The sequence below is a fragment of the Bombina bombina genome, chromosome 2 (assembly GCF_027579735.1).
Source record: "Bombina bombina isolate aBomBom1 chromosome 2, aBomBom1.pri, whole genome shotgun sequence".
Classification (NCBI taxonomy): Eukaryota; Metazoa; Chordata; class Amphibia; order Anura; family Bombinatoridae; genus Bombina; species Bombina bombina.
The window spans coordinates 347,227,715-347,242,006 of record NC_069500.1 but is presented as its reverse complement, the minus strand read 5'-3'; the positions used below and the strand labels follow the sequence as shown (position 1 = coordinate 347,242,006).

The 14,292-nt window shown below is 37.9% G+C and overlaps 1 protein-coding gene across 1 annotated transcript in view; it reads right to left on the bottom strand.

Moving 5' to 3' along the window:
• Positions 1-11,201, bottom strand: part of ALDH2 (aldehyde dehydrogenase 2 family member) — a 291,434-nt gene extending 280,233 nt beyond the window's left edge. The window contains exon 1 of the mRNA XM_053699758.1: positions 10,961-11,201. Coding sequence (XP_053555733.1) covers positions 10,961-11,089 — 129 coding nt within the window. The 5' untranslated portion in view covers positions 11,090-11,201. The remainder of the gene's footprint in view (positions 1-10,960) is intronic.
• Positions 11,202-14,292: the final 3,091 nt, after the last annotated feature.

Genomic DNA, 14,292 nt, shown 5'->3' with positions numbered 1-14,292 from the left:
CAGACTGCCCCCTTATTTTAGTTTAACAGACTTGCATTGTAGCCAATCGGTGCTCACTCTTAAATAACTCCATGGGAGTGAGCACAAAATGGTATCTATATGACACACATGAACTAGCAGTGTCAAAATGCACTGAGATAATAGGCAGTTCAACGGCTTAGAAAATTAGCATATGGGCCTACGTAGGTTTAGCTTTCTACAAAGAATACCAAGAGAACAAAGCAAATTTGAAAGTGGTTTAAAATTGCATGCCCTATCTGAATTATCTAAGAGTAGACTAGACAGTCCCTTTAAGATCTCAAAAGGTTTACTGTCACTTTAGCATGATTCTGGTAGCCCATCTCTTTTTAAACTGGTTTACTACACAAATAGTGCAAAAGAATTAAAGTGTTGTTATACCTCCTATATAGATTTACTAATTAGGTTACTGGTTGTAGTATTCTTTACACTCCATGTTGTGGAAATAGTTACAATAAGTGTTCCGTCTAAAGCCAGTTTTGTGAGCACCCCAGCAGTGAAACTTAGAGGGACATTATACACTAGATTTTTCTTTGCATAAATGTAGTAGACTATACATTTATATAGCTTCCCCTCCCCCCTTTTTTAAAATGTATAGTTTTGCTTATTTTTAAATAACATTGCACTGATTTTCAGGCTTCTAACCAAGCCCAAAAGTTTAAGAAGAATACTGATGTATACCTACTATAGCTTGCTACTGGTTTTGTAAAGTTTTTTCATATGCAGAGGGAGGGGGCAGTGTCTGTTTTTGCTACAAGCACTTGCAGTGGGTGTTCCAGCTAACATTTTTAACTGAGCTAAACTGGGAGCTTCTAAGGAAGTTTTTTTTTTTTTTTCCCCCAAAAGCTTTGATGTAAATTAAATAGTACAAAGAAAATGTATTCAAGTAAAGGCATAATCACATTGTTTGCAGCACAATTTACATATACCATAATAATCAGTGTCTTATTACATCAAAATAAATTATTGGAGGGTCCCACCCAGAACATCGTTGGGGCCTTCTTAATACAGTAACAGTTTTAATTTTTCTATATTACATTCCTTGTAGTTTCAATCTTTCTAAATCTCTAAAACCAGAGACTAGATTTTTGTAATTTATACATTTTCTAGGAAAAATCTATGCAATCTAAAAACAGTAATATGTATAACAATCCTTAAACAGAATATAAAAAAACAAAACAAAAAAAAAAAAAAAAAAAAAGGGGGAGGAGAAGAGGAAGGGTAGAAGAGGGGAAAAGAATACATGGGTAGGGGGAGAGAGAAAAAAAAACAAAAAAAAAAAAAAAAAACAAAAAAAAACACACCACACACGTCTCCAATTCCAGTGCTTAAATTGTGTTATTCCAAATAGCCAACATATATTCATGAATGTCTAATTTTTGGATTTTAAGGTAGTGGTATCTCTCCAACAAGATTAGGTCAGATACCTGATGTCTCCACTCCCCCACCGTTGGTATTTCTGGGGATTTCCATCTCTTCGGAATAAGCTTTTTAGCTCCTGTCAACATGATCAGTAGAAGGGCTAATTTAGTTTTATCTTTTATTTTAGGTAGGGAGCAGAACAAGAGGCTTTCGGGGGTTTGGGGATTATAATTTGTAGTTTGTCCGAAATTTTGGAAAAGACTGCTGACCAAAATGGTTGCAATCTAGGGCATGACCACCAGATATGGAGCAGTGACCCCTCGGCACCACACCCCCTCCAGCAAAAACTAGTCGAGGAGGGATATATTTTATGAAGCCTTGTAGGGGTAAGATACCACCTTTTTTTTAAAAAGATAAAGTGGTGATAAATTGCAGAAATAGCATTATGAAGGCAACCCCAGGCTGGTGATTGCAAGGACATGGTGTCCCTGAGATTGCATGCCTGTCAGTGGGGTGCCTCTATTACATGGGATACACGCTGCAGTCAGTTCCCCAAGTAAATAAAGCAGGGAAATTCCGAGAATTAAACTACTCCACTTACACTGAATGTATAAAGTGATAGTAAATCCTAGCATTTGTTATGACACTAAACCAATAGCGGTGCATGTCAACTCTTGGATTTACCATCACTTTAATATAAAACACCATTCTTTTGATGGGGAAGTTTAATTTTAAGATTTTAGCCAAGATATTTCCTGAGTTTACATAAAATAAAAATTACCCCCCCCCCCCCCAAAAAAAAACCCACACGTAAAGATATAGGGAAGCATATCCTGACAAACTATTAGTAACACTGAACATTCCAGCAAATGTAAACTAATAGCACAATCTGGCATTCTACATGGGAAGAGGTGATTTTAGGCCAATAGGTAAGAAGTGAGGCAACTTTTTGCTGACAAGCCCATTTTAATATGTTCCAGATACTGTGTTTAAACAAGGCTTTGTACTCTAGATCAGAAAGGGTGCATAATGCTAACTGCAAAATTAAAGAGATAAACTGCATAATCAGCAAATAAAGTGTTCTGGTGGTTAATCTTGCATTTTAAATGCTTTGAAAGTATCGTTAGAGCTTCTGTATTGCGCTAGGGACCCTCAGAACACTGCGGCTATCTAATCAGTAGTACTAGTTGCACAGCTTCTACTAAGGGGCCGATTTATCATGGTCCGAATTGGTCCCAACTCCTAATGTATCTTACATTAATCTTAAAACCGCTGCTCCATAACTCATACACCTCATCTGAGGCTGCAGTCTGCAATCAGCCCGATCATGTTGATTGGCACCCCCTGCTAGCGGCCGATTGTCCGCAAATCTGCAGGGGGCGGCATTGCACAAGCAGTTCACCAGAACTGCTTGTGCAAAGTTAAATGCCGACAGCGTATGCTGTGGGCATTCAGGGATGTCTGGCAGACAAGATCCGCTACAGCGCATCATATCAGCCAGACAATGATAAATCGGCCAAGTGTTAAATACAAAAAAAGTGCAGGGTTGCAAATTTTAAAATGACAGCACGTATTTTTGTACTATAATGGCCTTTTAAAGGGATATGAAACCCAAAAATGTTCTTTTTGAATTAAGACAGAGCATACCACTGGAGCACTACATGGCAGGAAATAGTGCTGCCATCTAGTGCTCTTGTAAACTACAGATATAGGCAGATTCCTGAGCTTACGGCCCTGCTTTTCAACAAAAGATACAAATAGAACCAAAAAAAAATTGATAATAGAAGAGAAGTAAATTAGAAAGTTGTTTAAAGCCGCATGCTCTGAATGTTCAAAAAGAAAAAAGTAATAAATGTACGTTTCTTCAGTGCTTAACTACTGATCTGTACATGCAGGATAAGAAGTGTTAAAGGGATATTAAAGTGCAAATAGAAAATAGTGTGACAATTTTATTGCTGCTTGCATATAGCTGCCACTTTAAAGGGGTTAAAGTCAGCTCTTGAGCATACCTACATATGCTTGTGTTATCACTCATTTGAAAGAGACTACAATATGTCAAACAGAAATGTCCTTTTGCTTATAAATACGTCCTATTAGCTATGAAAAGGGGACCATGTACTCTTGTTGGTGTATCTAAAATTTGTTGTCAGTATAACTATTTGCAACAGGTCAGTACACTAATACAAGTTTATATTTTACTTTAAAGAGACATGAAACCCCCCCCCCCCCAAAAAAAAAAACAATTCTTTCATGATTCAGATAGAGAATACATTTTTTAAACAACTTTCTAATTTACTTCTATTATCTAATTTGTTTTATTCTCTTGGTATCATTTGTTGAAGGAGCAGCAATGCACTACTGGTTTCTATATGAAAACATAGGTGAGCCAATGACAATCAGTATATTTATGCAACCACCAATCAACAGCTAGAATCTAGGTTCTCTGCTGCTTCTGAACTTGCTTAGATAAACCTTTCATCAAAGGATAACAAGAGAAGGAAGCAAATTAAATAATAGAAGTAAATTGGAAAGTTGTTTGATATTGTATTCTCTATCTGAATCATGAAAGAAAAGTTTTGGGTTTCATGTCCCTTTGAGTGCTAAGCTGAATTTAATATTTTTCCGTTTTTACTATTTTCAAAAAAAAATAAAAAATTTTAACTTTATTTTTCCCCCCAGATCCCCAAGACTTATACCATTGGAAAGGTTAGGCGATTACCTTTCCAATGGTGGGTCGTGGGGGTCTGTAGCTTAGATCCCCGAGATACGGGTTTCTAAGCAGCATTCCCCCTTTCCCTATTCTTTGTATTGACAATTTTAAATAAAGTTGTGCGGTGACATCACCACATCATTGCGCGTGACGTCAGCGCACGTAACAGGAAGCACCGGCGATGCCTGTCACTATGCAGATTCGATCGCCAGGGTAGGAGCAGGTGGGGGCCCCCATATTGCAAAAAAGGTAGTTGAGTGCTAATGACGGCTCTGAGACGTCATTAGCACTCAAGGGGCTAAGAAGTAGTCAACAGTATCAGATTGCAATATAAAATGTTTGTTTAATTAAACGCGTAGTAAAGAAAGAAAAAACAAAAAGTCAAACAATTAAAGTGCCCTTTATACAGTAGTCATATTTAAAGGACCAGTAAACAGTAGATTTGCATAATCAACAAATGCAAGATAACAAGACAATGTAATAGCACTTAGTCTGAACTTCAAATGAGTAGTAGATGTGTTTCTGACAATTTTAAAAGTTATGTCTATTTCCACTCCCCCTCCAACTGTACCATGTGACAGCCATCAGCCAATCACAAATGCATATACGTTTATTCTGCAAATTCTTGCACATGCTCAGTAGGAGCTGGTGATTAAGCGTAAATATAAAGAGACTGCACATTTTGTTAATGTAAGTAAATTGGAAAGTTGTTTAAAATTGCATGCTCTATATGAATAATTAAAATTTTAACTTTGACAATCACTTTAACCCCTTAGTGACCAGACCATTTTTCAATTTTCTTACCCTTAAGGGCCAGGGCTATTTTTACATTTCTGCAGTGTCTGTGTTAAGCTGTAATTTTCCTCTTACTCATTTACTGTACCCACATGTATACAGTTTTTATCGCCATTAAATGGACTTTCTAAAGATACCATTATTTTCATCATATCATAATTTACAGTAAAATAAATGATAAAATATGAGGGGGGGGGGGGGACAACAACAACATACCACAACCCACACACTTTTTCTAACTTTGACCCCTAAAATCTTACGCATCTACAACCACCAAAAAACCTCCCAAGCTAAATAGTTTGTGTAGAGCTCAGCCTCCCACCCCCTGATCCTTCCCTGACCCCCCTCAAACAGCTCTGTTCCTCCCCCCAATTGTCACTTCCATCTTAAGTACTGGCAGAAAGTCTGCCAGTACTAAAATAAAAGGCTTGATATATATATATATATATATATATCAGTGTGGATCCCCCCCCTTAACCCCCAACCTCCCTGATCCCACCTCCAAACAGCTCTTTAACCCCCCCTAATCTATTTGCCGCCATCTTGGGTACTCACAGCTGACTGCCAGTACCCAGTTTGCTTTAAAAAAAAAAAAAAAGTTTTATTTTTTTTAATAGGCCAATTTTCTGTAGTGTAGCTGCCCCCCCCCTTCCAGATCCCTTTCCCCAACATTTATCCCCCCTCCCGCCTTTACACTTGTGTAGTTGGCGTGCGCGATCCCGCCCTCTGCCACGCACTTTAGGAACTGCTCCAGCGATGGGCCGCCCACCCGCCTCCCCCCCACCCACCAACCATCAGCACCATTGCTAGCTGATGCAGAGAAGAAGAACGGCCCTTTGAAAAATCATACCCTTTGAAAAAGCCGGGTGTACCGGCGAAACATGTTAGGGACCTAAGAGTTAAGGGGAACTCTTTTTTAAAATGGAGCGGCAATCGAGACTTTGTCAATTTATCTAAAACCTAGTTACATTTATGTCAAATATACCTTACTAACAACCGGATACTAAGAACAGACTTAGTTTAATATTGCGAACAGCTGCATAGAACGCTTGATATAACTGAAAAGAGCAGCGTTTGAACCAAGAACAGATTTAGCTTAATATTACTAACAACTGCTTAGAGCGCTTGATATAACTGACAATGAGTAGTGTTTGAACCTAAATACTGTAGTTAACAGGGGTGTAGATCTTCCAGTATTTATGTAGCTACAAGATTTATTTAACGAATCTAAAAGACAAATGAGGCTTTGATCAAAATCGCTACAAAACCACAAAATTACTGATACTCTATAATCAACATACATTAATATATAGTGTTGCTGTAATTGTATCTAAAGTGCTGCGAAGGCAGGGTATATAACCGCAATTTTAGCAACTTTTGAATCAACAGCAAATCAATCTTTTGTAATAGTCAACAACGTTAACCTCAGGAGTTTGTATGTCATCAGCAATGTTAGAACTGCAGCCTGTATTTCATTAGCAGTGTTAGAACTGCAGTTTCACTAATTATCTATTAACAGTAAACATCTACATAATGCAGGAAATGTACTGTAATATAATCAGACAAACCTATTAGCATAGCATTGTGATTATATAAGTTTGTTGTTAGTGATTAAACTGCAGCTCAAATTACAACTTCAGACAATATATATGTTGAAGGAATACATACTTAAATATTTATCTGTTGAATGAATTCAGACTTAAATATTTTTTTACAACATTGTTTCTATATATATTTTTTCACTGAAACGGTGTAGCTAACACAAAAGTTGAATTCTTTTTTCATACACAATAATTCAAAGTGCTGTGAGATCTAAAACATTTCTGAAAGATCTTTACATACAAAAATAACTCACAAAATGCTGTGAGGAAAATACAAAAACAGATAAAAATAATAAAACTTTCAATGTGTGGCTAATATACACCAAAAGTATATAATAACCATTAAATACATAGTTGCAGTACTGCTGACAAGGAGCACAAACCGCAACACTTATAGTGAAATCACTTATAAGTGTATACCAATAGGAAACACAGATACTATTAAGCTTGTAATACAAGTCCAACATATTTCAGTATTATTCCAATACTACAGTGTGCTATCATAGAGGTGGAACTATATTTAACAATGTATTACAAACAATTGTTACTCACATAATAAAATACAAACTTATTATGTAAATACAAGTAATATCACCTCACTATCAATATTACCAACCTACATACAGACTGTATTGGTTAGTAGTAGACAAACTTAACCAATATAGGTCAAATCTTAGTTAAGTTGCACCTGATTAATACTGATTGTACACTTATTTAACCAGATATCAACCATACTTATAAGTGGTTTATGACATTAAATTTAGATCAATCTTGATCATGTAGATTCATAAATTATGTACGTATATCCATAATTTTGTATCCAATTAACCTATACAACTGGATATCAACCTTTCCCTGTACTACTCTGTTTTGATTCTTATAACGGTTCCAACTTTATCTCCATTCACCAAGGACAATCATATAATATAGATGTACTAGGAAACTCAACACATGAGTCCAGATTTTGTGTGTTTTTAGTTGTGTGTGTGTTTTTCCCCCCCTTTTAATATAATTATGTAAATAAAAGTTATATTTTATTATCCCTTTCCACACACCTCTGAAAACTACCTATCAAATACTTGTTGTGAATAACAAAATAATTTCATCACACACATATATACATATATATATATATATATATATATATATATATATATATATATATATATATATATATATATATATATATATATATATATATATATATATATACATATACATACACACACACATTGATAGCTCTTGAGTGCTACAAGTGTATTCTTTTTTGGGGGGGATTTTCAAAATCCACCATAAATTTGCTTCAAGTTTAGACAATACACAGCACCATTAACTCATTCACTCTGTATTGACAGAGTCTATTATGAAATATTGAAGTTATGAAGAGCTTTTTCTACAACTTTACATAAGAAGTAGTGCCATTGGTTTTTTGTAAATTTACAAGAAGAACGGCCCTCTCTGCATGACAACACTGACGGCAATTAAAGGGATTTTTAACTAAATTTTTCTTTCACGATTCAGATAGAACAAACGATTTTAACCCCTTAACGACTGAGGACGTGCAGGGTACGTCCTCAGAAAAAAGGCAGTTAATGCCTGAGAACGTACCCTGCACGTCCTCAGTGTGGAAAGCAGCTGGAAGCGATCCTGCTCGCTTCCAGCTGCTTTCCGGTTATTGCAGTGATGCCTCGATATGGAGGCATCCTGCAATAACCTTTTTAAGTCATCCGGTGCAGAGAGAGCCACTCTGTGGCCCTCTCTGCACCGGAGATCGGTGGCTACCTGCGTTGGTGGGTGGGAGCCGGACCGGGAGGCGGGTGGCGGCCATCGATGGCCATGTGGATCTGAAGGGGGGCGGGATCGTGGGCGGGGGTGGCTGGGGGCGCGCACGGGAACCGCTACACTGCAGAAAATGGGGAAATAAAAAATATAATAAAAAATAAAATCCAAACAATCAGCAAGGTGGTGGGGGTTTGTTTGTGGGGGGTTGGGGGAAGCTACACTACAGAAAAAAACAAAAAAAACCCAAAAAAGCACTTTTTATTGTAAACTGGGTACTGGCAGACAGCTGCCAGTACCCAAGATGGCCCCCAATAAGGCAGAGGGGAGGGTTAGAGAGCGGTTTTGGGGGGGGGGGATCAGGGAGGTTGGGGGCTAAGGGGGGGATCCTACACAGTAGCATATGTAAATATGCTAAAAAAAAAAATTTCATTTTTTTTTAAAAACCCTTTTATTTTAGTACTGGCAGACTTTCTGCCAGTACTTAAGATGGCGGGGACAATTGTGGGGTGGGGGAGGGAAGGGAGCTGTTTGGGAGGGATCAGGGGGTGGGATGTGTCAGATGGGAGGCTGATCTCTACACTAAAGCTAAAATTAACCCTGCAAGCTCACTACAAACTCCCTAATTAACCCTTTCACTGCTAGCCATAATACACGTGTGAGGCGCAACAGGATTTAGTGGCCTTCTAATTACCAGAAAGCAACGCCAAAGTCATATATGTCTGCTATTTCTGAACAAAGGGGATCCCAGACAAGCATTTACAACCATTTGTGCCATAATTGCACAAGCTGTTTGTAAATGATTTCAGTGAGAAACCTAAAATTGTGAAAAATTTTACGTTTTTTTTAATTTGATCGCATTTGGCGGTGAAATGGTGGCATGAAATATACCAAAATGTGCCTAGATCAATACTTGGGGTTGTCTACTACACTACACTAAAGCTAAAATTAACCCTACAAGCTCCCTAATTAACCCCTTAACTGCTGGGCATGATACACTTGTGGTGCGCAGTGGCATTTAGCGGCCTTCTAATTACCAAAAAGCAACGCCAAAGCCATATATGTGTGCTATTTCTGAACAAAGGGGATCCCAGAGAAGAATTTACAATCATTTATGCCATAATTGCACAAGCTGTTTGTAAATGATTTCAGTGAGAAACCTAAAGTTTGTGAAAAAATTTGTGAAAAAGTGAACAATTTTTTGTATTTGATCGCATTTGGCGGTGAAATGGTGGTATGAAATATACCAAAATTGGCCTAGATCAATACTTTGGGATGTCTACTAAAAAAAAAATATATACTTGTCAAGGGATATTCAGGGATTCCTGAAAGATATCAGTGTTCTAATGTAACTAGCGCTAATTTTGGAAAAAAATGGTTTGGAAATAGCAAAGTGCTACTTGTATTTATGGCCCTATAACTTGCAAAAAAAGCAAAGAACATGTAAACATTGGGTATTTCTAAACTCAGGACAAAATTTAGAAACTATTTAGCATGGGTGTTTTTTGGTGGTTTTAGATATGTAACAGATTTTGGGGGTCAAAGTTAGAAAAAGTGTGTTTTTTTCCATTTTTTCCTCATATTTTATAATTTTTTTATAGTAAATTATAAGATATGATGAAAATAATGGTATCTTTAGAAAGTCCATTTAATGGCGAGAAAAACGGTATATAATATGTGTGGGTACAGTAAATGAGTAAGAAGAAAATTACAGCTAAACACAAACACCGCAAAAATGTAAAAATAGCCTTGGTCCCAAACGGACAGAAAATGGAAAAGTGCTCTGGTCACTAAGGGGTTAAACAACTATACATGCAACTTTTATTATCAAATTTGCTTCATTTGCATGCTGTCCTTTGCTGAAGGAGCAGCAATGCACTACTGGGAACTGGATACACACAAAGGGGTCAATTTATGAAAGCCTTCGCCGACCTACCACTGCCTGCAGTCCGTATTTAACAAGCAGCAGTCATCAGACCACTGCTTCCCTAACCTTTCGCTTCCCCTTAGGTGGCGAATTACAAATCTCCCTGGTCTCGTCCAACCGGTGAGATGGACAGCTCCTGCCCACGTGTGATTGACTGTGCGCAGGTAGGGGGCGGGATTGCACGCAAGTGCTAAATAGCGCTTGTATGCAATGCTGAATTTCTGCAGCGGAATTCAGCCTGCCAGAGGCAAGCAGCAGCGCTGCAACTTGATAAATCGATCCCATAGTTAGGTCCTAAATCGACCCAGCTAGGTCCTATTAGTGTAGGACATGTACATATTTTTCAACAATGGATACCAAAGAACATTTAAAAGTGCATGCTCTGAATTGTGCAACTTTAAATTTGACTTTCATATCCCTTTAATGCCAGCAGAATGGAGTTCATGTGTTGTATACCTATAAAGAAGTTATAAGAGCCTGACCAAAGCATTTTTCTCCCCAGTACTAACGGAAAAAAAAAACTAAACTAAAGAAATGCCCTGTTCTGTATTGTGTCTTACCACATGCCATGGCTGCTTTTGTACTATCGTTAGGCTTGGCGAATAGCCAGCATATTTACAAGTACAAACCAGAACTAGTAAAAGAAAAACATGCTACATACGGGTTAGTTGCATTTTCATCCAAGCTAGTTTCTCGTTATAAAGTTGCAGCTTGTAAAGTCTCAGTACTGCACGAATCTGCTGTTAGCTGAAGAGAAATTAGACTTACCTTATTAAAATGCACTTCTGCCTTTGGGTTAGGTGCGGGGATGGCAGCAGCAGAAAACCTGCTGATTTGGATCCCTAAGGGCACACGGGAGACCCTGGAAAAGACGTTACCACAGACAGCACGGAGCATTGTGCAGCACCTAACTTCCAACGGGAGAGACAACTGCAGAGAAGGCAGAACTGTCAACTGCTTCAGCTTATCTCTCTCTGGGAACTTTGCCCGACTGTCACTCCCTAAAGAAGGGAACGGAATGTTAATGGCCAATCACAGTAGAGCCAAGCCTCGCTCACCCAATGAGACGCCGGGGTTTAAAGCGTGATTACGACTTTTGCCTGTTTGTAAAAATTATACTTGCTTCCTTGACTTTTTTTTTTTTTTTTAAACAACGTAAGCGAAATATTTATAATAACAGTGAGTAGACACATTTAGAAGTTTAAAACTAATAAAGAAAACAGTCTAAGTATTTGCTTTCTTCACCCCATATGTTTTAAACAAGAGCATAATTTGCAAAATTTAAAAAACAATTCCAGAGGGACTGTGCAGCAGCTAAACTAACCAGGTTACAGGTAAATGAAACCTGTTTTTCTTTCCTTTCATGATTCAGAGCATGCAATTTTAACCCTTTGAGTGCTAAGCACTTTCCCCCCTGGGTGCTAAGCTGTTTAAAGGTTTTTTTCTTTTTAAATATTTTTAACTTTTTTTCTTTCTTTTTCAGATCCCCAAAACTCATACTGTTGGAAAGGTTAGGCGATTACCTTTGCAACGGTGGGTCTTGGGGGTCTGTAGCTGCTTAGATGCCTGAGATACAGGCTTCTAAGCGGCATGCCCCTTGATCCTATATTTAACATTGTTTATTTTAAATAAAGTTGCGCAGTGATGTCATCACTTCATTGTGTGTGACATCACCGCGCATAACGTGAAGCCCCAGCGATGCCTGTCACTATGCAGGCCAGGGTAGGAGCGGGTGGGAGCCCCCAGATCTCCCTCAAGGTGGGAGAGTTCTAGCGGCGACTCTGAGCCGTCGTTAGCACCAGAGTGGGAATCTCTGCGACAGCTCAGAGCCGTCGTTAACACTTAAGGGGTTAAGCAACTTTCCAATTTACTACTATAATTTTTTCTTTGTTCTCTTGGTATCTTTATTTTAAAAAGCAGGAATGTAGAATGTAAGCTTAGGAGATGGCCCATTTACTCTTGATATTAAGTTTACTAGTTATATCCTTTGTTGAAAAGCAGGTAGGTAGGCTCCATAGTGTGCACGTGTCTGGGGTACAATATGGCAGCAGTTTTGCAAGAATAGTTTTAAAGTGAAGGTAAACTTGGATGAATGAAAGTCCGGTTTTTAAAAATACTATTAAAAACAGGGGCACTTTCATTCATCAACGTTTAGAAAGCAGTCGTTTTGTTTAAAAACTTACCTTTGTTCTTTTCACAGCCAGAGCAGCTTCCCCCACCGGGAATATTGTCACTTTAACAATATTATAATTATGCAAGACAACTAGATGGCAGCAATGTTTAATGTCATGTTTTGCTCCAGACATGCAAGAATTACAATGAGAAATAAGCAAATCTGATAACAGAAGTGGACATTTTTTTTAATTGTAAGCGCTGATTAAAATTGTTTTATGTCCCTTTAAAAGTATTATTGTAAAACTGCTGCCATATAGTGCTCCAGATAAGTGTACACAATCTTTCAACAAAGGATACCAAAATAACTTTGTAAGGGCTAGTTTCCATTGAGTTGGTAAAGTTTGGAAACTGCTGATAACATAAAACATCTCCTTAGACTTTAATGGAGATAAAGGTTTTTATCACCAGTTTGCAAACTTTACCTCCTCAATTTGAAACAAGCCCATACTTTGGTAAAAAGTTAAGGGTAAGTAGTATTTAGTCATTATTTTTGGGTTGTGCTCACTAAATATTTAAGTTGTTCTCTTTGCATTTTTGTTGTCTGAATAAGAGGGTTGTTGTCTTAAGATACTTGCAAACGTTTTAGAATGAGCTTACGCAGAGCCTTTTTGAAGGGGTGGGGGTGAGGGCACGGTATGGGCGTGACATGTGGGCATGGCTTCATACCTCTGCTCCATAGAGTAATACCAAACAAAACACAGCATACAGGACATTACACCTTACATGCATTTTGAATTCTTGGTTTTGGCTATTTTTTTCTTGGAGGGAGGGAGGAGGGGCGTTGGGTACAGTGTTTATACCAAATTATGGCATATCAAGAATGTAGACATTTGTGGGATATAAAGTGAGTGTGGCTTCAATGTGAGTAAACAGGATAAGGGGGTGTGGGTGAAGGGAGACACTTTCTCCTAGTGCCATATCTGACCTTGTAGGACATAAAAAAAGCAGAGCTATTTGTGCATACCTTTTATACAATGCATACGATTTTACGTGTGGCATTTAGAGATTGGGGCAACTAGCACCATGTCACAATTAGTGCACAAAAAGCACCTCCTAGGTGCCTAATAGGTTTGGTCGGAGGTAAGACACTGGTGGCTGTTTTTTTGCTGCATTAACATGTACTTGGCATAAAGATGTGCAAGGGATCATCTATTTGGCCTCAGGTATGATACGCACATATGGAGAAGCACAGTGACCTGCAGGGGTCTGATCTATTGCTCTGGGAAATATAATGGGTGGCATGTAATGTGGCATGTATATCTGGTCTAAGTGGAACCATGATGTTATGATGATTGGCATTTTGTGCCTGTTTAATACAGTTGTGTGTTACATTAATTATCAATTTTAATGGTATTTGGAAAACCCAGCAATGCGTTTTCAAATTCTGTTAGATGCATTTTTGGGATATATTTTGTTCCTGAAAAAAAATACCTCTGTTAAAATCATCACTGCTTTTGTGAAAACTTTAAAGGGATACTGAACCCAAATTTATTTCATGGTTCAGATAGAGCTTGTAATTTTATGCAACTTTCTAATTTACTCCTATTATCAAATTTTCTTTGTTCTCTTGGTATCTTGATTTGAAAAAGCAGGAATGTAAGCTTACGAGCCGGACCATCTTTGGTTCAGCACCTGCCTAGCACTTGCTGATTGGTATCTAAATATAGAAGTAAATTAGAATGTTGTTTAAAATTGTATGTTCTTCTGTATCATGAACATTTTTGGGTTTCATGTCCATCTAAGGTAGACAAGAGGAAGCCTCTAAAAATCTCTGGGAAGAATTTATTGTTGAAACACAGCAATCATAAATTGTGATTTGTATGTCATCTGCAATCATATGCTTGTAAACAGCAAGTCTTAACCTTTGTTAAAAGACTTCCTGGCATGACCTTCCTCTATGGCAGAAGCTGCTACTGCAGAACCTT